Below are 24216 nucleotides of genomic sequence, written 5' to 3' on the forward strand. Positions count from 1 at the left end.
ATCCTCGATGTGTCCTTATGGTTGCAGCTGCTGGGAGTTGAAGTCCAAAACACCTGGAAGGCTGCCACCCTTCTACTTTAACCATTTGGTCTGCTGGAAAGAAAGTATGGTTCCGATTTAAGGTCAAATCATTGTCTATTGTCGTCTTCTGTCGAGAACTGCCCCGAGTGGTCCTCAGCCAGATGGGTCGTATACAAAACAAACAAACAAACAAACAAACAAACAAACAAACAAACAAATAAATAAAATAAATAAATAAATAAAGGAGAGAGGTGGGAGTTTGAAGTTGTGAGCAGTCTGGAAATCACACCCGAGCTCATGCTTTTTTGGTTTGGTTTTGTTGCAATGACTGAAAGGCTTACAATCTTTCTGGAAACACGACTTAGGAACATAACCAGCCTTAGGTCCATGTGTAGGATTACTCACTCCAAAAAGTAGGGGCAAGGCACCTTAGTTTGAAATTTGGACAGGTGGGTTGTTCTTTAGAAATCATTGGAAGGCACTCTGCACATGCTCAGTGTTACCGTGTCTTCCACTTTTTCTAAGGCACTCACATGTTCTAGGGCTTAACTTTGGCTCAAACAATGGCGGTTACTGTTGTTTGAAATGGGCACCTCCTTGAAGGAGTCAATGGCCAGACCATCACTTGGCCAGGAACAGCATGCTCGTGGCAGAGGAGCCTGAGAATGTGTCCCAGAAGTATAGACTCTTTAAAACAGGAACAGCCAAAGGGCTGATCTCAATTATGCTGAAGTTCACCTTTCAAAGGCTTGCCTACTGCTGCTGGAAGCTTTAACTGACATCTACTTGGAAGTCATAACACAAAGGATTAGCCATGAAATAATAGAGGCAGGCAGGCAGGCAGGCAGAGAAACCTTTTACTGGGAAAGATTTCACTGTTTTTGCCATTGGCAACAAATGGGGTCTGAATACTACCATTACTAATAATAATAATAATCTGAGAACAGCTGGACTAGTGTGAATCTGCTAATAACCAAACAGCACTGAATTCTTCTTGACTGTGACGTGTCTGCCCATTTTCAAGTTGCTTCATACAGTTCTGGTTAAACCCATACAGCTTCATCTTTATGGCTATTAAATAGAAACAGAAAGCACACCATTTTCTCAGCACGGCTGGGAAGAGAAGTTCAATGAGACTTCCAACCAAGTAATACCGAAGTGCAGTCCCATGCCATGCGTGCCTACACAGAAGTAAACCTTCCTTTCTTCTCTTCTAAAGAACTGGTCCTGAGGCTCGCAACCGAGAAAGCTCTTTTGAATTACGACTCCCAGAACCTCCCGACCAGGTGGATTCTGGGAACTGTAGTCCAAAAAGCAAGTTCCCCATGCTCTGCTCAGGAGGTGAACTTCCATAGGGGCCAGCCTGCCGGTAAACTTAAGCCTGCAACAATGTAATTCGTGCACATAACATAGACGTGCTCCGAAGGAACTTTCCCTGTACAACGGGTTTACCCACAAGTAAATGTGCATACAAATGAAACCCTCTTAGAATTCGGTCGGGCGCGATCCGGATCAAATCTCCTTACGATCTGGTTGCGATCATGCGAGAGAGGGAGAAGAGGGGGGTTTACACCTGAGCGGACACGCTTTCGAGGTGGGTTTCTGGTTGTCTCCGGAGGTTTGCACTCTTTTCTTCGCCCGCTTTTTACCTGGTTCTCCCGGGCACACTACTCTCCGTTCTCCTTTGCACGCTCTCTCTCTCACACACATACACACTCACTCACTTCCTTGTGGGTGTGGCTTATGCATTTATTTATGAGCCGCCCAAGCCAGCCTCCCTCCGATTTGCTCGGCTAATGATGCATTCAAGGCTCTGGAGCCCAGCTGCTTCTCTCGCAAGGCGGGTCTGTCGGAGCGCCGGACTGAGTGTAATTGGAGACCGAGAGGCTCCTCGTTACTTTCCATTCAGTCTTAGGTGCTCTCTTCTCCACCAGACTTGGGGGGGAAAAGAGGCTCCTGGTACCTTAAAGGATATTATCACTCTGAACATTTCCCCCGTGTCTCTTCCTCTCTGAATCTGGGATCTACAATCTGGGGGGAAAAAAGTGGCTTCCACCGTTCGGTTTTTTTTTAAGTATATATTATATTTTTCTCTCACCAAAGGAAATCTCTGAGCTACCAAGACCATTTAAAAGACTGAACGCTTCAGTAGCTGGGTAAGTGTGATCGAAAGTTCCCCTTTTCAGGCTGGTTAACTTGTGGGACATGACTTTTGAATTTTCTCCACACCCGGTCCGGCTGGACATAATTTTCCCCCTCCCAGCAGCTGAATCTCGTGTGTGTGCGTGTGTGTGCATGCATGCATGTGTTAATAAACGATTGATCTTCAGGGCAACTGAAGAAGGCGGAAGCTGAAACGGCTTGCCGTAATGTTTCAATTGTTCTGTGTTGCCGGTGACTCGACTAAGTCTATTTATATCTAGATATGGAGGTGTAGCTGCTATTTTTGTATCCAGATATAATATATGTTTTCGTGGAATCAACCCGCCTTCCCGTATAGGTTCAGATTCGTGGAAGTGACACCTGCCTCGTACTTCAGTATTGAGCTATAATAAACCCTCGATCGTCCTTCCGCACAAACGCAACTTAGTTCTTCCAAAACTTTGCTTTTTTTTTGGTCTCCACTCCTCCCCCACCCCCAATGGGAATGCGAAGGATTCTCTGTCTCCTCCTCTCCTCCAGGTAATGTGCTTCTTCGTCGAAGAGTTCTGTTGGTATAGCAGCCGCCGGGTTGCTTGCCTAGATCCTGCTTTTTAGGTGTCTTTGGTTTGGGCGGGCGCCGATTGAACTTCTAACGTAGCCTGCAAACTCCCAAAGGATGCTTAAAACATCCTGAGAGAAGAGGGCTGGGAGCAATTTCTGTGAGGATTTCTCTTCTCGCCACGCACGTGGTGGCACACAATGCCGTAATAAAACCGCGTCGGGCCGTCTGTTTCTAGGATGATTTACCTGAGATTAGCTCGGTCTGCTTTATGTCAAGGTAAATATATACAAGAGCGCAGGCGCCTTCCCCTTATTCTCAGCCTATTTCTATTCATATTTCCTCAAAGGTTAATCCCATTTGATGTCGTGTTCTGCTCAGTTCTGCTCCTTCATCTCTTTTGTGCATCTTTACCTGTTCCTCCTTTTGAAAGAAATCGCCTTTTGGAGAGGGATGCTGCAGCCCAAGAAGGCTACACAACAATGCAGATCTGAAAGTGAATGAATGATAGTCCTGGGAGATTAAAATAAAGTGGAAAGCGTCAGGCGTGTGTCTGTTACGGCTTTTATGCCCCTGATAGAATTGAAATGCGCATTGCATAACTCCCATCAGTTCATTCCCCTAAGAGGGAATCCGTCCTACAACTGTGGAATACTAATCCTATTGCTTCTATTAGACTGGCAAGTTCAGTGTGATTGGCCATTTGTGTGTCTCTCACAAAGCGATCGCGGGGAGACTTAATAGCATTTCTTCCCTTGAAAAAAGGATTATGGGGGAAAGGATATCTTATCAGCTAGTGAAGGGGGTAATAAGCTGGAGTGTTGTGGGGTGGGGTTGAATTGAATTAACCCTTCCTCTGAGAATACTGGAGCTGCTGAAATAATTTGTTTTTCAAGATAGTCCTGCATTCTAACATTGGGTGGGACTAAGACTACAGGAGGGGGTATCTTGGGGGAATTTAATGGGTATTGTTTGTGCAAGGTAATGTACAGTATGTGTGTGAAAGGTAAGACAGAAATCCGGTGTTAACTGCCTTTGGTTGGCGTGCAAAGGTTCCTAAGTGAAACCTGATTGAGAGTGTCAGTTAGTGCTAATTGGGAGTTCATGTGGCAGGAATAATTTCTGCTGGTTACTTTAATGGAGCCTCTTGTCACTCCTGAAGCAATGCATGGTGCAGATCGAAAGGGGCTGTGAAATCTTCAAACATCTCTGTTCCAAACTTATTACAGAGCAGTTTACAGTTATGACTTGCTTCTCTGATCAGTTGCCTGGTTCTTGTATTTGCTAGGTCTTGTTCTTGGCTGCTCTGTGCTAGACACACAGCCAGTTCTTTTCAAGCAGGTGTTAGTTCCCTCCAAGGATGATGGACTCCACATGTGCAAGGAGTGGTGGTGGTGGTGGGGAATAACTTATTGGGTTTGACCCAGCTGAACATAGCTGAGTGTGTTGTGGAGAATGTGCACCAGGCACGTAATATGAGGATAACAAGCTTTTTCCCTTCCTTTTGCTGCTCTAAGAAGTGTAATATTCACTGTGTGAAGGGCCAGATGTTGGACACTCCCAGCACCTGCATATGAACTGACAGATGCTGCTGTTGAACTGAGAAGATGTGATCATGCAAAGCGTTTGAACCCTAGCGTTTGAATCAATGTAATCCTAGGCATGCATTTGCAGAAGTGAATCCCACAACATTCCATGGGATTTACTCCTTTGTATATATATAAATTTGCAGCTGTATATGGCTCTGGAATAATAGTTGCTCACATGAGGACAGCTGATGTGAAAATACAAGCATCCCTTGCAGAAGTGTGGTATGGGCATGTGTGTGCATGGTGCAGGCTTTGCACTATAATCAGACAAAGTGAGGATATTAGTTGACCAGCAAAGATTCCCATTGAGGCACAGAAGCTTTAATGCACTATTATTGTTATGGATACGAAACCATTGATTAGTAGATAGCTATAGCAGCTCTCAGGGTGTCAACTGATATCTTAGGAACTGCTATACTTTTCTGGACAGAGAAAACAAAGAGATGGGATTCCAGAAGGATACAGGTTTTGTGTGTGTATGTGGGGTTACGATGGAGGGGCAGTGACTTTAAAGCCGTTGTGCACCTCTCCTCCCATTCTGAACTGTTGCTAGGACTCACTGGCTCAGTCCACAGGTGTTAGTATGTATGTTAGACTTCCTTCGCAATGCTTGCATATGACACCTCAAGAACTGACTTTGTGACATCATTGGGGTCCTCTCTCAGGATACCAGAAGGAATGCCCTTAAGATTTTAGACTTGCAGTTCTGAAATCTTAAGGAATGAGATGCTAATGATCTGCCAAAGCCTATCACCACTTCCCCACCAATGGAGGGCTAAGACAGTTATTTTATTGCATCTGACAACAACACAAGAACACATAGAAGCAGGGTTGTGTTCACCAGATAAGAAAGAGAGAGGATGCTGGGGAAGTGGTAAGGCAGAACTTGGAAGCCTTACTGTGTAGTTTTGTGGCAAAGGGAGGGGGACCACAGGAGGTGTACGATGGTTAGATTTAGAAAGGTGACCACAAAAAAGGATGAGAGAATGGTATATTTACCTTTTTTATATAGCAAAACAAGCACAGAGAGGGCTTCAGTCCCAGATTTTTCACAATCACTGAAGTTTCTTGATTTCTTGCTTGATTTTGCCTTGGCCGATTAAGCATGAAGGAGGCCAGAATGCTGTGGGGAAATGGGCAAAGATTTCTAGAGAATGGAGACTGTGGAGTTAATACTTTAAATACTTTGAGATGAGAAGGCTTCGCAGTTGAAAGGGTTTTCCCATCAAGGTTTTAGACTGGTTGGTTGGAGGTCCACCTCATCAGTGGCTTGAGCAGAGTGACGCTTTAGGGATTAGGAAGATATCTGATTTTGTGTGGAGTGCCATTTGTTTTCTGCTCCTTTAAAGCCAATTTCTTATGGATTAAATTATGGGGTAGATGGTGTTTGGTCCACTGATACCCAGTAAGTGTTATGGACAGGTAAGGATTTGAATACACAGCTCCCACATCCAAAAACAGCGCTATGTCCCACTTGGTCTCTCCTGTTCTCTCTCGCTTTCTCCCACTCCATTTTCTAGTTTGGTGTACTTCACAGGCATTGTGTCAATAAAAAATGTCCTCTGTAAAAAGTCCTTTTGTTATGTGCAACCCCATGATTTTAAACTATTATTGAACTCAGGGGTCCGCTCCCCCCTGGCCCCAAATAAGCTACATGTGCCTATGTCTTCTCTGGAGCTGTTGTCTTGTAGGATAACATTAATTAGGGATTTGCTGACTGTTCAAAATACTTTTCATTCTAGGTGATTTACAGGTCTTGTCACAGTGAGAGTCCCTGATGACACTTCCCATCCCACCGGTGCAATTCCAGAAAAATAAGACCCTTACATTTTTTTCCAATCTCCCCCTCCTCCTCTTTCATTTTCACTTGTTCTACTTATGAAATGGCAAAAACCTATGCAGCGTGTTGCTTTTTCGGTGAATCCTGTGCAGAAAGTATGCTGTTCTCTGCAAGAATGTTAATAATCCTGCACAGCCTGGCATTCCTTCCAGGAGAAAAAAAAAAGAGGCTATGAAACTTTGGAGAGATTCAGTAAGATTTTTCCAGGAAAAATAAAATCTCATGCAGAGAAAGCTCTCCGTTAGGCGAAAAGAGGAATATCTTGCTCTGTTTCTCTCTGAGTGCAAACGGCTGCGTGATTCACATCCTTAGCATTCATCATTATGTTCTTGTTCAAGCCTTAGTTACAGCATATTGTATTGTAGATCTGCTCATACAATCCAATCCATTGAAAGAGACAATTTCCTAGAAGTGTCTTCCCCAACTTAGTGTCCAGATGTGCTGGACTGAAACCTCAAAGTAGCATGGAGGGTCCAACACAGCATGGTGTCAGGATATGGAAGACTGTCTTACAGATTAAGGCCAGTGGACATCATAACACAGCCATGTGTCAACTGATGTAATTGTTTCCTATCATGGTTACTAAAGATGCGAACAACCTGCCCTGGTTTAGGTGCTGAAGTTCTTTGTGTGAGTGGAGCCCATAATACTGAGAAAGTATGTACCCTATTGATTTCTCATTGCATGCTATTTTTTTAATATCCAGCCTAAGTTGCATAGTTATGACTTTCAGCTTCACTAACAGTTCTAAAACCTAGTACCTAAAGAAGAAATGTTGGTGAATCGCAGTCATACACTCTTGGTTTTGTTTCATATATTTATTTTATTTTATTTATTTACTGGATTTTTACCCCACCCCTCTAGACAATGTCTACTTGGGGTGGCTTACAAATAAAACACGGCAATATATACATATGTAAAATCACAAAAATTTACAGTTACTTACAATTATAATTACAATTTAAGTAATTGATTACCAACCAAAAAATTGCCAAGATGGCATACCATAAGGAGAAAGAAAAAGAAAGAACTAAGGATAACATCCAGTCTATGCCGTTTGTTTGCATAACCTAAAATTTAGAGAAACAATGTCTTTTTAAAAAGAATACTCTTTAAATTATTCAAATATCAAATGCTAATCTTCCCTATGCATTTTGATTTTTGGTTAATGGGGAATGTCTAACAAAAGTACACCACTGATTTTACAGATGCATGTAAAAGCAGAGAAAAATGTTTGTACAAATGCAGGGCGGGAGAGGATCACGTATGGGCTAGTAATTAATGGTGACCAACAAATACTGAAGAGTATGAATTGATCATAGATCTTGAACATGTTGCTGAAATATTATATATAACCTCTATGTCAATTTCATCTATTGCACTAGCAAAATGCACAGTCTTTAGTTATGTACAATAGATTTATTCCAGCTCAACAGAGTTGTAATTGCCACTGAAGTTAATGTTTTCATATTGATTGGAAGGAATTTAAGGGCACCCAACAAAGGCGAGATCAATGCCATTGACTAGGAAACAGAAACTCTTCCAATTCTCTTGTTCACACATGTGATGTCTGCACTGTAACACATTAGTTAAGACTCTATGGCTGAGGCCCTGCTTGTCTCCATGTAAGGTGAACTTGTGGCTTTGCAAGCCTGCTGGGTGTTATGCCCAGCAAGTCTGGATTGTGCAATTAGACCATGCAATTGACCACATGACTCCCAGTTAGCCTGTTGCATGGCACACATGTGGAAGTGCTTTTGTGGATAGCACATTGTGATTTTTGGTACTGTTGCTGCAGCTTTGCATTGTGCAGGTGGAATTGGGCAATAGGATTTTAGCCCATGCATAGTAACTGGGAAGTGTGGAAATTCCTGCATTTGTGCTCTCACATTCTGTGCAGTATACAGCAAATGTGCATGGATTATTGTTGGAGTAGATTTAAGTGAAAGTATCCCTTGAGAGAAAGCATGCCTTGCCTCAGAGAAAATGACCCTTTTATCAATAGGGAGATGTGTGCAAAAGTCTATACACCAGGAAAACTACATATAAAAATATATGCATAAGCAAAAATGTGTATAAAAGTGTGTATGATTTTTTGAACAAAGTTACCTAACCTAGTACAAGCAAAAGATGGAACGTGCATGGAACTGGAATAAATGAAACAAAATTTAGAGAGGCTTTATAGCTTCATGTCACTGTGTGTGATCCTTGATGTTCATTTACCTTTACCACTGTATTAATAATAACATTGACAGTAGGTCAATAAAAGTATAGTTTTACTTCCTTCTGGCATTTGCTTTGGTTTTATTACCATGTATTACAGACAATGGCACATTTCTTAATTGTCCCTAGCCTTTTGATTAACACCTCCATTATTCTGATTTCATTGGTTTGGGAACATGGTTAGTTATACAGAAAACATCTTTAGCTAAGCTATGCAAGCATTGATAATCTTTGCTGAAGCCACAATGGAGTTGGGATTCTTCCAAAGACAAACCCAAAGTAAATGATCCCTCTGTTTTATGCCAAAGATCTGAGAGTGCAGAACTCTTGTCTCCATTTGTGTCAATGATCCAGTCTTTCTGTGCTTCATAAGTGTGAGTACTTTTCAGTTGCCACTCAGGAAATTTTGGGCAAAACACCACTGTTGGTGCAGTGCTTGTACCAGTGGGATAGGTGTCTTGCTATGTAACCTCTTCAGAGTTACCCCAAGTACAGTGGGTGTGTTTGTCTTCTCGGTTTTAATGTACAACTAATATGTTAGGGGAGTGTGAGAAATGTGCTCTTCAAACATCTTCCACAGATATATCCAGTGCTACACCTCCCTGACAGAACATGGAACGTGATCCAGTTTTGAGTCAGAAATCCGTACATTTTCAGGGCTTGAGGTGTGTTCTGTGAATGAAATGTATTAGATATGTGCACGTTTAGAAAAATGTGGGCAAAAAACCTCAGAATGGCCTTGCACATGCACATGGGAAGAGGAGGCAGCCTGAGGAAAGACTTGACATGCCTGTCCTGTGGGTTCTTCAGGCTGAGCCGACCCTTTTATATTACAAAAAAGAGCACAGTAAAGATAGAGGTCTAAAAATATCAAGACGTTTTCATTCATGAAACCTTATCGCCTGCCCTTGCTTTGCTCTGCCTTGACATTTAACATAATTATTTTTTCCAGCAGGTGGGAATCATCCTTATTGAAATAAACTTTGCCTGATCCTTACTGTGGGCCTTCTTCCACCGACATACTTCATTTACAGCTTCCTTTTACTGCCCATCCTGCCAGATTTGTCACATTTTAGCAAAGAATGGGGCACACCATCCCCTCTAAAGGGGGTTTCACAGCTGGCCCCATCGTGTTCTGTTGTCTTTGCCTTTTGCTGAACAGTAGGTACCACCTACAATGACCTTTCTCTCTCTCCCTTTTTGTTTAGGTTTCATATTGTGGATATTACATTTCCCATCTGAAGATAATGACATTTCTCTGTCTCCAAGTGTTGATTGGGGTGTTTATTTGCTCTTGGAGTGTAAAAGGATCTTCGCAGCCCCAGGCCAGGGTGTTCTTAACATTCAATGGTAAGAAAGCAGATCAACATTCCAAAGCAAATGTTATTCTAGAACATTGTCTTATTTCCATTTGCACCAGTAAACCAAACAATAAATAAAAATACTTCTCCATATAAACTTGCTGCACTTGCAGTGTGAATGCTAGTGTTTGTTTTGGGTCTGATCTTACCTTTGTTTATGAAACATGCTTGATTATTTAGGTTAAAGTGTGTAATGTTGGTTAACCTTGGGGAGTTTAAATGCACTTTTAGCCTGAATGTATTCTTCATGAGCACTCACAGCATGCATCAAGTAAATGCCTCAAGAAAATATGTGTAGGTGTGTGATAGATACATCCACTTATAAGAAGCTTGAAATTTGCAATGATGGAATACATCCATCATTGCAAACTCTTGCTACATGCTTTCCTGCATGTACATACATATGGGCCCTGTGGCACAGTGTTTAAACTGCAGTACTGCAGTCAAGTCTCTGCTCATGACCTGAATAGTTATGTTGTTAACTGCCCAGAGTGTTCTAATTCTATGGGCTGGTATATAAATAAATGCTGATGCCCCACCAATATACAAGTGGCAAAGGGTAGCCTTTTCCTTATTATGCTCTTAAAAGTCACTGTCCTCTTACAGAAAACCCAGAGTACTGTTAGATCAAGTAGGTGTTGTTGTTGTTGTTGTTTTTATGCTCTCTTCCATGATCTGAGGGAAATATTTTTCTCCATGTAGGGAGGCTTCTGTTGTGCAGATCAATATTTCAAACTAGTTTTCCTCCTCCTTCTGTTCTCCTTATGACAGTTTGTTATTCCTGAGAGAACTTTACCCTGAATTAGCAGGGTGAGGCTGTCCCCGTTTGGATGACAAGCTGCCAGTTGGCTAATTGCTTATTAAATGTTAAAGGATCTTGATTTTTCAGAAAGTAACAAGTGTTTGCCTTGAATTAGTTAAATGTTCTATCTGTGTTAGCAGTGTGTAAATATACTGAATAGATTCCGGACTGTTGTTATATTTTAACACCTGCCCACTTCACTGCTTAGTGCCTTGCTCTGCAGGAACCATACATGTGTTCTCATTTCACAAGGTCTCTGACAGCAGATGGCCCTGGGCCAGTAAGTTGATGATGCCGTGTGTCAATCGCGGCATCAGCTTTTCCGTATTTGCCTAACCGTCTCTGCTGACAGTGCTTGGGTTTAAATGAAAATTAAAGTGTAACACTAGGAAAAACGCTTTCCATCTGCCTATCTTTCTGCACATGTATTTTCCAGGGCATGCAAGGAATTATCTCTGATTACAAAATTTGGGCAAACGGCAAGAGCCTCAGCTGCCAAATGCACATAACAGCTCATACCATGGATGATCCAAACCGCTTGTTAAGTGGAATGGCTCTGTGAGTCACTGAACCTGTAAAGGGAGCAGGGGAAGAATAGAGGGAATAAATGGGAGACAGCACCAAACAAATAAATGGGACACCAGTTTCTTTCAGTTGTATTCAGGATGTCTCCTGCTCATCCACATTTTAATTTATGGAAGTCTGCTCTTTCGCTGTTGCAGTCATACAAATGTCTAGAAGCCCGTCTTGCTTTCTCTGTTATTCTTTGCATAATGCTCTGATCCTAATCCACAAACTTTATTTTGATAGCAGAATATGGATTAAATGTGGGCATTTTATTTATTCATTTAAGGGATGTGTATTTAGCTCTTCGAATGAAGCAATTATTTATTTAATTATTTATTGCATTTATACCCCGCCTAGCTAGTCGAACGACCTCTCTAGGGTAAACAAAAAAGAAGCCTAGTGAATTTAAGGTTCCAGTGCTATGGCTGCAGGCCTAGAAGGTCCCAAATGTTATCCAGCCTGATTCAAGTTCCCACAGTGGCTGATCAGTTGCCTATGATAAACCTATGGGCAAGACACAAATGTAGCTGCTGCATCCTCTCCCTCATGTTCTCCAGCAGAGGCATATACAACAGAAGCTTGCTGGAAGTGAGGAATCACTGTTGAGTTAACCAAGATTCATTTCTGAGTTAATATCTCTTGGATTGTTTTATAAAGAATTGGAAAAACACTGTTATAAAGAGGAAAATGAACATGCAGAATTTGAAAACACAGCAAACAAAACATCAAGAAGAGATGTAGTGTGCAATCCTAATCACAGAGATTAAGGGACCATTGAACTGAGAAGAACGTAATCCTCCGAGCTACATCAAATTATCAGACATTTTCTTTATGTCTCAGTTTTTCATAAATAGTATGCTTGAAGCAGTTTCTGACAGGGCAAGATGAAAATAATAAATAATACATTCTTATATCTGTGTTGCTGATCATGGCATTTGGAAGGAGGCCTCTGATCAGTTGTAAAGAGCAGGGAAGGATATATGGGAAAAGAAGACATGCTTGCCCATATACAGAATATGGTCAAGAAATTTTATGGTTTCATTCTTTTCTTTACATTTCATCCATTTTGCAATAATATTACAGGTAGTATAGGCATCCTTCAGTCTCGAGAGACTATGGTAACATGCTCTGAATCGAGGAGTGTCCTCTCCAGAGCATGAAGCCCGGGTAAGGTAATATGGAGGATAGGCTGTTACCCAAGCAGCAGATCCCCCCTCTCCACATTGCTGAAATGGTCCAATGGAAAGGCAAGAGCCAATACAACTGGTTCCAGCAATGTCGCAGGAGTTGGCAGAACGACACATGCTGCCTTCGGGACTCCAGCTCCGGATTTTGCCTCGAGGTTAACTCCTGAAGCCTTTTTCCATAGCCACAAGGCAGTGGAGGTTTGAAATCGGAGTTTTCCTTCTAGATGGGCTGCCTTCCATGGCTGACGAGCCCCACCTACCCGGCCTGCTCTTTAGTAGTGCAAAAGTATGATCTAATCCTTAAAACTTTCCTAACTCCCAGGCTTATGCAAATCTAATTGGCTTTCCTATTTACCATATTAAGGCCAGGGGCCAAGGTCCTGGGACACGCTCTTTTTAAGCAGGAAGTCCCACCCCTAGGCCCCACCCCCAGGCCATGTGGTCAGGAGACAAAAAGAAAGCCCAGGAAAAAAAACTCAGCAAGGCATCCATGGAAACACACCTGGCCTTCGCCCTCAGCCCAGCTTCCTAGGGAAAAGGGTCCAGGGTCCTGGGACACGCTCTTTTAGAATGTCCCAGGTAGTAGGTATGGTTTAAATCAAGTCTGGACACACAACAGTGTCTCCTGCTTAGTTTCCATATACTTTGAGTTGTGTAGACTCATAACTGTTTAAAAGTGTTTAAGGTTTGTCTGTTCTGCTAGCCTCAACCAAACCTTAGGTTTGTCTGTATTACTGTCTAGCCTGTAGAAACTGAGTCAGTATACTGTTCTAGATTGTTCTTACTGCTTACAGAGGTGTATGTAGTCCCCCAGTTTACTTGTCTGCACAACAGCTGTGTGAGATATTGACTGCCAAAGTATGCCTGTTTGTATATTCCTTATTTTTGGATCCTGACTATCTTGCAGTGGGTTCAAGGCAACTTCCGTGTCTCCCTTCATGCCCGTTTTATTTTCATATTAACTTCATAAGGTAGTCCAGCCATGGGGAAAATGCCTGCCATAAGATCATCCAGTCAGTTTCATGGCTTAGTGCGGTGGTTTCCAACCTTGGTTCTCCAGATACTCTTGGAGCACAACTCCAAGAAATCTGGGCCAGGATAGCTAGTGATGAAGGCTTCTGGGAGTTTTAGTCCAAAAATATTGGGGGACTCAAGGTTGGGAACCACTGGCATATTGGAAAACAACACCTGGATCTCCCAAGAGCACTTTGGTCATTTGACAACTCTAGTTCTGATGATGATTATTATTGAGGTTACATTCTGTGTTTCTTCTGTTCAGATCTGACATGTCCACTTCCTCAGGAGTGGCCTGGCAATCAACACTGGTGACATCAAGAGCTCTTTTGGTACATTATTAATCTGAACCCGCACAAATCTATACCTATCATTCATAATAGCCATGTTATGTCTGGACAAAATTTCCTAGTCTTTCTAGCAGGCATAACAGGCTCTAGCATTTTCTGTTAGATTCTTTCTAGAACTGGGAGAGAGGTTTGGCTGTTCATTGTGTATTTAAACAGCTCTCTGGCCAGAGTCTGTAAGCCATGATGTAGTAACTTGAGAATGGCTCGTGGATGGATCGATCTGTGAGATGCAACAGATTTATTTAATAGAAGGCAATTTTAGAGGGTAGCACATCAGCAAAATTCTTCAGTAAAACCAAACCCTTGTATAACATGGAGGAAAAATACATACCCACAAAAACAAAGAACGGCACATTTGGCAGAAAGTAACCCATTTCTGTGTAAACACAGGCTTCTGAAATTCATCAGAATTTGAAGTAGTGGACAATCAGATATAAAGAGAGTGAAAATCAGCTTTATGAAACCACAACATACAGGTTTGAACTGGCAGGCACTGTCCATGTAGACATACTCAAAGGTACAAATATAGAGGCAACCTTGTGTAAAAGGAATGTGAGCTGCAACAATCATAGTGTACCAAAATGTGATTTTCAGTGAAATAGGGAAGACACCTTATATTCATATGAATGGTTTTTGTTATTTTTTTATACAATTTCCAAACTGGCAAGCTGACACAAAATATTCTACTTCAAATTTGCTATTTCTGGTTATACAGTGTGACCAATTAGACAGGTTTCTAACAAAATACTGCCTCGTAAGATGAATTTAATTCATTCTGCGGTTAATGTTGTCTTGCGAAAAATTTGTCTTGCGGAACGCGTTTTCCCATAGGAATACATTGAAAACTAATTAATGTGTTCCTATGGGCAAAAAAAGTCAGAACAAAGTCAAATTTGGTTTACAAATGATTTATCAAGTGCTCTTTAAAGCCATACATATTGTGCAGATGATTTAAAAAATTTCAGTAAAAAAACTTTAACTTTTTAAACATCGTAGAAAAACATTTAAAAGTCAGCAAACATGAGGCAGGAACAAAAAACGGAAAACATTCTTCTTGCAAAGCATGACCATAGGAGCATTTGTCTTGCGAGTCATCAGCCCCATTGCCAAAACCATTTGTCTTGTGAGTTTTTTTGTCCTGTGAGGCATTTGTCTTGCGAGGCACCACTGTATACACTAATAGCCTCATATACAGTAAATACTGAACCTTTGATTTAGGATAGTCTGTAAGAGAGATGGCATATTTGAATTTATCACTTCATGGAAAAACATTTGTAATATGAGTATATATATATAAAAATTAACAAGGGCATAAGAATAAAAAAATCCTAAAAATAAAACGGATTGAAATAAGGAGCTGTGTTTCATCTCCAAAGCATCTTTTAAAACAGAGCTTTTTCAAATGTTATTTGCTGTTCCCCCCCTTAACTACTCCATAAATTTTGAAGAGCTATTTGTGATGTTCAAATGTTTCTCCCAAAATGTGATTTGAGTCCTGTAGATGAAAATGTCAACCCAAGAGCAATTTTCTCTACCTTTTCAGGAAGGAATGTGATATTCTTTTAACAGTTTAAGCGAGATGCTTTTAACAGTTTGGTGAAAGGCTCCATGAAGGAAACCTGTTCAGTGGTCCCTGTAAAATGAACATTCAGTGTGTGTGCTTCTCTCCAAAGAAGTCTGTTGTCCAGATGGTAAAAAAAAAAAGTCTAGGCTTAACAAGTTTACAGCATGCTGTGATAACTGCCTGAACGTACAGTACAACACAACATGCTCTTTTTTTGTTTTATTTTTGATTTCTTCTTCTTCTCCTTTTTGGCAAAATGTAAGGAGCAATAAAACCAAGCCCATTATTACTGACATAATCAGGTGTCCTGGTATGAAAGAGATCAGGGGCTGATCTGTGCCTTTCTCTTGCCATGTGAAACGTTGGCATGAGATGGCGCTGGGTCTGATAAAATATACCTGTTCCAGAGGAGAAGACAAGACAGAGTATTCTAGCAACAGAACTAACAAATCAATGGGAAAGAAGGAATTTATCAAATATAATTTCTCCTCCCTAAAATAGGCTAATTAGTTCACCCACTTTACATTCCTTCACTCTTCCAAGAAAATAAGGGATCTGATGACAGTCTTGTGAGTTGATGTGCGACTTCACCCAGTGCAATCCAGTCACCTTAAAATGCAATGGGGAGTTGAATTTTTGGTTTCCCAATTCCAAACCCAAGTGATCTGATCTAATAGACCATCTTATAAAATTACTGTGAGTTTGAACAAGAAGCTTATGTACCATGATCCTAGTCTAAGATACCATGTGGAGTATTGGGATAATAATTTTTGGGGTGAGGTTGGCTAGTAATTGCAGTCAAGCTACTACAGTTAGCATATCACAATAGCCGTTGGCTAAAATTGTTTGTTTGTTTTTTTTCACATGTGCAGTGACACTTCTCTTTTTATGCCAGTTGCTGGAGGAGGTATTTACTATTTCCATGAGGACACATAAGCCTTGTTGTTTTTGAGGAGAGGATCTCCTCAGAATTAATTGCATTAATGTTAAATGGACGACTGCTGAGGAAAGAGCCATTGGAGGTGTCCGTACTTGTAAAGCCAATTGACAACATCCTGCTTCATCCCATACACTTCATGTGGGTGTGAGGGGGGCTGCCAGAACAGCAGTTTAGCACGCACACACATACTGTAGCTGCATAGGCTCCTTGTGTGATCAGGATCCCTATGCGGTCTATATTCCTGGTCAGTGGAGGATTCTATGGGTGTATAGCTGTGCATGTGTGGACATTGGAAGAGACAAAGAGTTGGATGGATGGCTGGTCCTGAATCTTGCCTCTCCTCCCCACCAGTATTCCATCTACACAGCAAAGGCAGCAGTCCAGTCATGCCCAGCTCAGAGATAGGGAGCACACTCAAGGCCTTGGTCTGTGATGCCCAGAATCCCTCAACATTGGTTGTGTTGGCTAAGACTGATGGGAATTGCAGTACAGCAGCATCTGGAAGGCTGCATCCTTGGCATAGACCACTGAAGATGAAGAGCACAAGAGGCTGCAGTGTTGCAGTTAGGTTCATGATTTCACCAAATGCAGCTGGCAACATTTTGCTCAAATGCAGACCAATCTTCCTATCTGCCCGTTCCCTGGCCCTTCTGTAGACTGTCAACCTTGATGTGAAGTAACTTTTGTGCTGCTGCTCTCCATTCTCAGCGGTGGCAGATGCACGAAGACTTCATGTAATTTGCACAAACAAACATCACAGTAAAAGGGTTAGGGTCAGGTGTTTTGTCCAAGGTTAGTACTTCTGATCTTGACAAGTTAACTTATAACTATTTTTTTCTTTCTTGGATGATGTCAGTCTGTGTAGATTAGTCAGGAAGTAAGAGAAGTATTTCCCAGTGGCTAACAGGCCTTGTTATATATATATATATATATATATATATATATATATATATATATATATATATATATATATATATATATATATATATACACACACACACACACACACACACACACACACACACACACACACACACACACACACACACACACACAGAGACTGAAAAACTTATTAATCCATGTTCCCTTTACACAATTAAATATGACTGAGTGCTAAAAAAGTTTTTATTATTATTATTATTTTAAAATAATGTTAGGTTTGCAAAAATAGTCATTTCCAGGTTGTAGCCTAAGCTTGATTGGCTTTCTCTGTAAGATCTTGATTTGCGCCAATGTTTCCTACATAAAACTTTGTTCCCCACAGAAAATCGTTAGTGATTCTCAAGTTAGGTCTTAACCTGTGCATGTTTATTATGTTTTTTTGCACAATTGCTCTCCTTAAGTAAAAATTGAGAATACACTTTTTAAAATAAAATAAAATAAAAAGTTGCTGATATATTTGCAACTGTATAGAGCTTAATATGGCTGCATTATACTTCTATTTCTAAATAATCTGCTCACTTCATTAAAAGCAATTAAGAAGAAGGAAAGGTCACCAGAGTGCTTTTTCTAAGTGTCAACATTTTTAAAAGGTTTAATATAACCCCCATGGATCATTCTTTCTTTTTTTCAGTTACCCCTGAGATACTTTCTTTAATCTCCTGAGCAACAGTAATACTGCTTGTTTCCAAACAATCCTTCATTGTAATGCTAATTTGCCTCCACAGCTCATAAAACATCCATTTATTACATGTGGCACTTTGTATAGATGGCAATCCAGTAGATCACAGTAGAGGCTTTTCTTTGCTGAAAGGTCAGTGGGACATTTGTGATGGTCAAGCCCTTATTATTGGTTTTTTTTAAGTTACTTCAAAAGGAAATCAGAATGCTGAGGCGGTTTTTGTAATTTTTAAAAATGGGTGTCTCTGCTGACCATCTTCCTTACTTGAGAACTTGTCAGGAATGTTGAAAACCATGTAGTTGTCTAAAAACACATTGACATGGGCTCTGTTGTATGCTTGCACAGAAGTAAATATGCTTTTAACACTAACTAAATTTAAAGCAAATGGCTTTAGTCTGTACTGCCGCTCAAGACATTGAGAATGTTAATTTTTAGAATACAACTCCAAGATTCCCTAACCAGCACATGTGGTACTTCCACTGTTCTTTTGTTTATTTTTTCTACCTTTGGGGCACATTGGCAGGAATCCCAGTGGTGTCTGTGTAAGGTTTGCTGAGGTCCATCTTGGTTGTATGCTTTGGCACATCACAAAGCACTCGACTAAGACATGTCCTGGCATGTCATCAATTAGCTGCTATTAGCTACAGTAAGTTATGCTAATACCAATAGGCTTGTGGTCCTTGTGTGTAGATCATTAGAAAGTTCTGATTTTTTTTTTCATTGAAAAACTAATGGCATTTTCTGGTTTATCTTAATCTAATGAAAATCTAACCAGGGGATGGAGATCTAAACATTTGTCTTCTAGTTATGTCTAGGCATGGGACTTTTGTGTGTCTTTGATTTCAGCCCCCAGAATTCCCACGTCCAGAATTCTGGGGACTTTAGCCAAGAAATCAAGAACCTCATAAGAGTTTCAGTTTCTTACCAGTGGGGAATGAAAGCTTCATCAGCCATTCTGTTCCTGTAAAGAAGATAGAGAAAATGTGTGGGACATGCAGAGGATGAGGAGACTGATAGTCTCTCTGCCCATTAGACTCTGTACAAGGTGCTTCCGAAAAAGCTAGCAGTATTTTATATCTAATGTCTGAAATAATGTTGCTTAGCATACTAAATCGTGACCAGACCCATTGAATAAAAGGGGGTTGGTAAGTCAATTCCTCTGTAACAGTGATTCCCAACCTTGATTAACCTAAGTGTTCTTGGACTGCAATTCCCAGAAGTCTTCACCACCAGCTGTGCTAGACAGGGTTTCTGGGAATTGCCATCCAAGAACATCTGGGTTACCTTGTACATCTTGGGAACCACTGCTCTGTAAGTTCCACTCATTCAAATGGGCCTACTCTATTGCAGCTTACTACACTCAGGTAAGTTGGAGTTAGAGTAGGCCCGTTTGAATCAATGGAGGAGTTGACTCGCCAAACCCCCACTGATTCATTGGGCCTACTTTAGCACAACAGGACCTCAGCCAATAGTTCTCCACCCCAAACACATCCTGTAACATACTCTTTTGCAGACTTAACAGAGCTAGGATGCACTTTGGGTTGTTGGGTCAGAACCTTAGCATTTAGTGCCTTCCCTTCCACTTCTTTTCTTTTCTTTTCTTTTCTTTTCTTTTCTTTTCTTTCTTTCTTTCTTTCTTTCTTTTTCTTTCTTTCTTTCTTTCTTTCTTTGTGGTAATGCATTTGTGTGTGGCATTGGTAGCTTCCTTATTTTATTTTTTTAAAAGCAATGTGGGAGGGAAGCCTCTGGATTCCTTCCAGAGAGTTTGTGGTTGCCATGGCTCTCCAGATTCCCCAAAATGTTTAACGTGAAGAAAGCCTTAATTACTGAAGAAACAAGTGTCTTGGTTACTTTTTACAGTTCTTCATCTCCCTATCCAAGGCTTCAGGCTCTGCAGGGAAAACCCATGCTGACATTAGTAAATAGCTCATTCACTTTCTTTTCTAAAGTACAATGGCAAAGGTCAGCAGTGTTCCTAATATCCAAATACACTTACTACACTGTGAATATTGGTAATAAATGCTGCACAGTGGGACATTTCGAGGCAACATTCTGTGCACAGAAGCCTACATGTGGGAAGACCTCGGTCCCCATTTTGACAACTTCCAGGGAAGCTGTTGTGAATGTATCCAAGAAAAACAGCTGCATGTGACAAATACTACATTCTTTTTTAATTTGGCATTGTAGACCAGTATCAGCTTACAAGAAAGAATCAGAGCCCAGGGCAAGCACAAGCTTCAGGAGGAGCTGTCTTTAATGAAATCCACCCCCAGCAGCCTGTCATACTTCCTGCAGAGCAGACGAGCCACTGAGTTACCATAGGAAGAGTTGTGCAATAAATGTGCAAATAGTAATGATGGCGATAGCTTTGTCCAGTTGATGCCCTGCCCAGACTGGGACTGTATGAAACTCTGTTTCACTTTTCCCCACAGCCACACTTTAAAAACCTCTAGTCCTTTTTTTTTTTTTTTTTTTTTTTGCAAATCAACAAATAAATTTGAAAATCTGACTATTGAAAGCAAATGGAATGTAATTCCTTTCAATCTGCACTGGGAAACATCAAGAGCTTTAGAGGTTCATGCTATGGAGATGATCATTTTATGTCTGCCTACCAGGCATGTGTCAAAGGTGAAGCGTGTACGAGAAAGAAAATATGGCAACGGGCAACCCTAATTCACAAGTTTTTATGAGCCAGGCAATCAAGCCACTTTGCCTCAAGAGACAAGTGTTCTGATTTCTCCCACTGTTCTTATTTTTAAGTTCTCTGTGCTGAATTCATAAAGTAAATAATGGATTTTGGAAAACACTTATCCAGAACAAACCAGGTACAATTCTTACTAATTCCTAGTGTCAGTGGATTACATTTTCATCACCTGTTGGGACTTATTTGAAAAGCTGAGATGCATTCTGTGTTTTAGGGAAATCACTTAATTTTTCTTTTGCAAAAATAGTGCTATATTACTGCTTCACTGCTGTATAACTGCTGTCATATGATATAGCTTCTGAATTTCTACGTTAGTTCAATACAGAATTCAGCAAAGACTCATATCAGTAGGTAACATTGGCCATCATCCTCTCAGAGATTTCTGCTGGCCTAAGTGTAATTGTGTACTGTATCCTACTTTCCTGAGAGGTTTTTTTTTTTCAGAAGCACTAGTAATGAGGATGGGGGAAGAATGGTTTGTTTAACTTATCTAAGGATCTAAGCCAAGCTTGTCTTTCTTGTGTGTGTGTGTGTGTGTGTGTGTGTGTGTGTGTGTGTGTGTGTGTGTGTGTGTGAAACTTCTTAGCTGAATTTATTTTTTTTTTAAAAAATTGAGAACAGTTATAAAACAGCCTAGCTGATCAGACTGAGCTGCATTGCACCATCTACCTTTTCACTGCATATAAGGTGCCTTGCCCTGAAAATATTTCCAGAATCGGCTCCAAGGTAAAGCTGTAACCTCTATCTAAATGGGAAGTAAACTGAGAAGAGCAGGATGAAATCAACATGAAACAAATGTAGTGCAATCAGATATATGAGGATTAAAAAGGGCTGGAAAATGAATTATGCTGTTGGTGCTGCTACCAAAGAGAATTCAGAGGGAATGCCGGACAAACTTTCCTGGGGACAGCCTTTTGCACGTAGGGTGCCAGTCTCACCAGACATGACAGGGACACCTGGAGAAAAAGGACTTACAGGGCTTATCCCGGTGTCTTTCTTGCGCTTGGCCATCATACAGCCTTTGCAGATTTTGCTGTATGTTTCTTGATGACAACCCAATGTGCTAGATGGCTGTTGTTTTTGTTGCAAAGATAGTGAATAAAGAGTAAGGCTTACTTGTTTCCCAAGACTATGGCAAAAGAAGGGCTGCTCCAAAGGTTGCCAAAGCAGAACAAGCGAGGGGTTGGGGACAGAAAGGGCACCCAAAGGCTGAAAAATGAGATTCTGAAATAGAAAAAAGAATGCATTGTGGTGTGTGGTATGCCCAACACATTGTCTTCAAGTTCAAGAAGATCTTGCATGATGTTGAAAGGTTTGTGGCACTCCACAGACCACAATAAAGTTTCCAGTTTTGACAATTATTTTGAGGTTCCACTTCACTTGTACCTCCCCACCCATAAGCTAGACCACACAGCAGTTTTGTCAAGGAAAAAAAGACACTCTGGATGTAGAAGAGAAGATCTGTTTAAAGTTTCCGATTCTCAGGGCACTGGCTGAATGCTCTGGGAGTTAGGATGCTTCACTAGATCTCCCAGAGGGGAGACAGGTGATACCATCAGCAGCACTGGAGGGGTAGAAAGCTTTATGACTGTGTGTGTGAGATGGTTTTAAAGTCTGGGCCCCTGTCTCTACCCACTGCCAGGGGGTCACAGTTCACTGGCTCACCGTGGACCTACAGGTGTGTCGCCCCAAATTGCATGGTAGGTCCAAAAGTGACCTAAGAAATGTTTGCATTTCAAGTATGCATCAAACACTTTAAAAACATAATGGAAGGAATATGTGCATGCAATGCAGGCGGTTTTTTTTTTTTAATGTATTTCATTGAAAAAATATGGTGGTCAAACTGAGCAAAGAAATGAGGTGTGGTTTTGGGATGCAAACTTCATGTCAATGTCCCTACCCATCTATCTACCTGTGCATGATGAATGGATCTAAGAGTCATCACCTGAACCTGTGGCAAAAGTTGCTTAGGAAAGTGTGTGTGTGTGTGCGTGTGCGTGTGCGTGTGCGTGTGCGTGTGCGTGTGCGCGTGTGCGTGTGCGTGTGCGTGTGCGTGTGCCTTCTGGAAATCTATTTTAGTTAATTCCATGCAGAGCCATATTATTTGGAGGCAAATGTTTACAGCCATTATGACATGAGATAATTCTCTTTGCATATAATGCTCTTTCATCCCAGTATTTAGGTGAAATATATGCTAACTAGATAGCTGTGTGATTGTTTTTAAAACTTCAGTGGGACAAATCCATGTTTAAAGCCAAGAAAACTACGTTTGGTAGAGGTGATATGGGAAACCTATTAATGGGAATCCCTAATTTACTTTTCAGATTTTTAAAAAATTCATATGACACATTATTTATGTAAGCTATGCTGAGCTTTTGTGAGAGAAGTGAATATCAAAAAGCAAAACTAATTTAGGTTTAAACTAATTTAAGAAGATCTCTCCCTTGTTCTACACCTCTGGTGAAACACCCTAGCTTCGTAAGGGCAGAAATGGAAGAGAGAGTGATGGGGAGAAAGAAGGCATCCATTTGGAAAGATTGAGGAGAATTTCCTGTAGAGCCTAAGTGTCCTTGGCAGAAAGAGTCAGGGAGCTACAGTACTGTACAGCAGTCGAGCAATCCCATATAAGACTCTCCCCAAAATTCTTCACTCAAAATAGAATTTGGCCTGGGTCCCAGAACATCACACCTATGTACGTCTTCAAAGAACTTGTGTGTGTGTGAGAGAGAGAGAGAATTGCAAGATCTGAATGAGGCCTGGAGGGAGAGGAGAAAAGTTCTCTGAGAAACTATTTTCTTTGCATATAATGCTCTTTCATCCCAATATTTAGGTGAAATATATGCTAACTAGATAGCTGTGTGATTTTGTTTTTTTTTTAAAAAAGGAGAAAATGTTCTACTGTAAAACTTGCACATGTTGACGTTCAAGGGGAGTGGTCTAGGAAGAGCTTCATCATGCGCTTTCCTCCATATTGCAGCTGGTTCCAGCTTTCCATTGACTTGTTTGATGGATTCCCCTCAGTGACCCCAGAAGGGTCACCACTAACCTTTTGCACCTTATGGACAAGCCTTGCTTCTTTGCCCACATTCGCATCTTGCTGGCCTTCCGTGGACTGAGACCCAACAATATTCCTCTTTCAACAGTTTCCTTAAGTTAAACATGACCCAAGTTAATACTGGTGAAGTGAGACGCTGCAGCCATAGTGTGCGATAGCAGTGACTGCTGTCATGAAAATGTGGCTTTCATTTCAGATCAGATCCCTCAGTGCTCAAGAGTGAAAAGTCTCAAGCCACTCATCCAGTGGATCACTGCATAAATTTTTTTTAGCGCAGTTGGATCAAGTTACATCTCACATAGCATCTTGGGTACCTTCTCATCCCACATTCAGCTGGAAGAAGCAACTTTTCCTAGCTGTGGAAGCTATGGATGCTGGAACAATTTAATTTATTTATTTATTTATTTATTCAATTTTTACCCCGCCCCTCTAGACAACATCTACTCGGGGCAGCTTACAAAAATTAATCCTACAAGTCTGCTATGTACTAGATTGATTGTTTCTCCCTCATGATCTAATGTGTAGGCAGGAATTTAGCTGTCTATTAGATTTTCCACATTTGTCTGAATGAGCTTTTCTGATTGTTTCCAGTTAACAGTCATTCAAACAAACAAACAACCAAACCAAAACAAAACAAAACTCAATATGTTTAAAAATGCCCCCCCCCCACAGTTACA

General features: G+C 41.0%; 1 protein-coding gene across 3 annotated transcripts in view; it reads left to right on the plus strand.

Moving 5' to 3' along the window:
- The first annotated feature begins 1665 nt into the window (after positions 1-1665).
- The window catches only part of SEMA3C (semaphorin 3C), a 174824-nt gene continuing 152273 nt past the window's right edge, over positions 1666-24216 (plus strand). For 2 of the 3 annotated variants that reach the window (XM_020790016.3, XM_078394289.1), the window contains exons 1-2: positions 1666-2177; positions 9583-9724. In XM_020790016.3, the coding sequence (XP_020645675.3) occupies positions 9622-9724 (103 nt within the window). In that variant the 5' untranslated portion in view covers positions 1666-2177; positions 9583-9621. Of the gene's footprint in view, positions 2178-8826; positions 9040-9582; positions 9725-24216 lie in introns of those variants that run through there. The other variant, XM_073000725.2, reaches the window with a different exon arrangement.

This window comes from Pogona vitticeps, chromosome 5 (genome assembly GCF_051106095.1).
Source record: "Pogona vitticeps strain Pit_001003342236 chromosome 5, PviZW2.1, whole genome shotgun sequence".
In the NCBI taxonomy this organism is placed as follows: domain Eukaryota; kingdom Metazoa; phylum Chordata; class Lepidosauria; order Squamata; family Agamidae; genus Pogona; species Pogona vitticeps.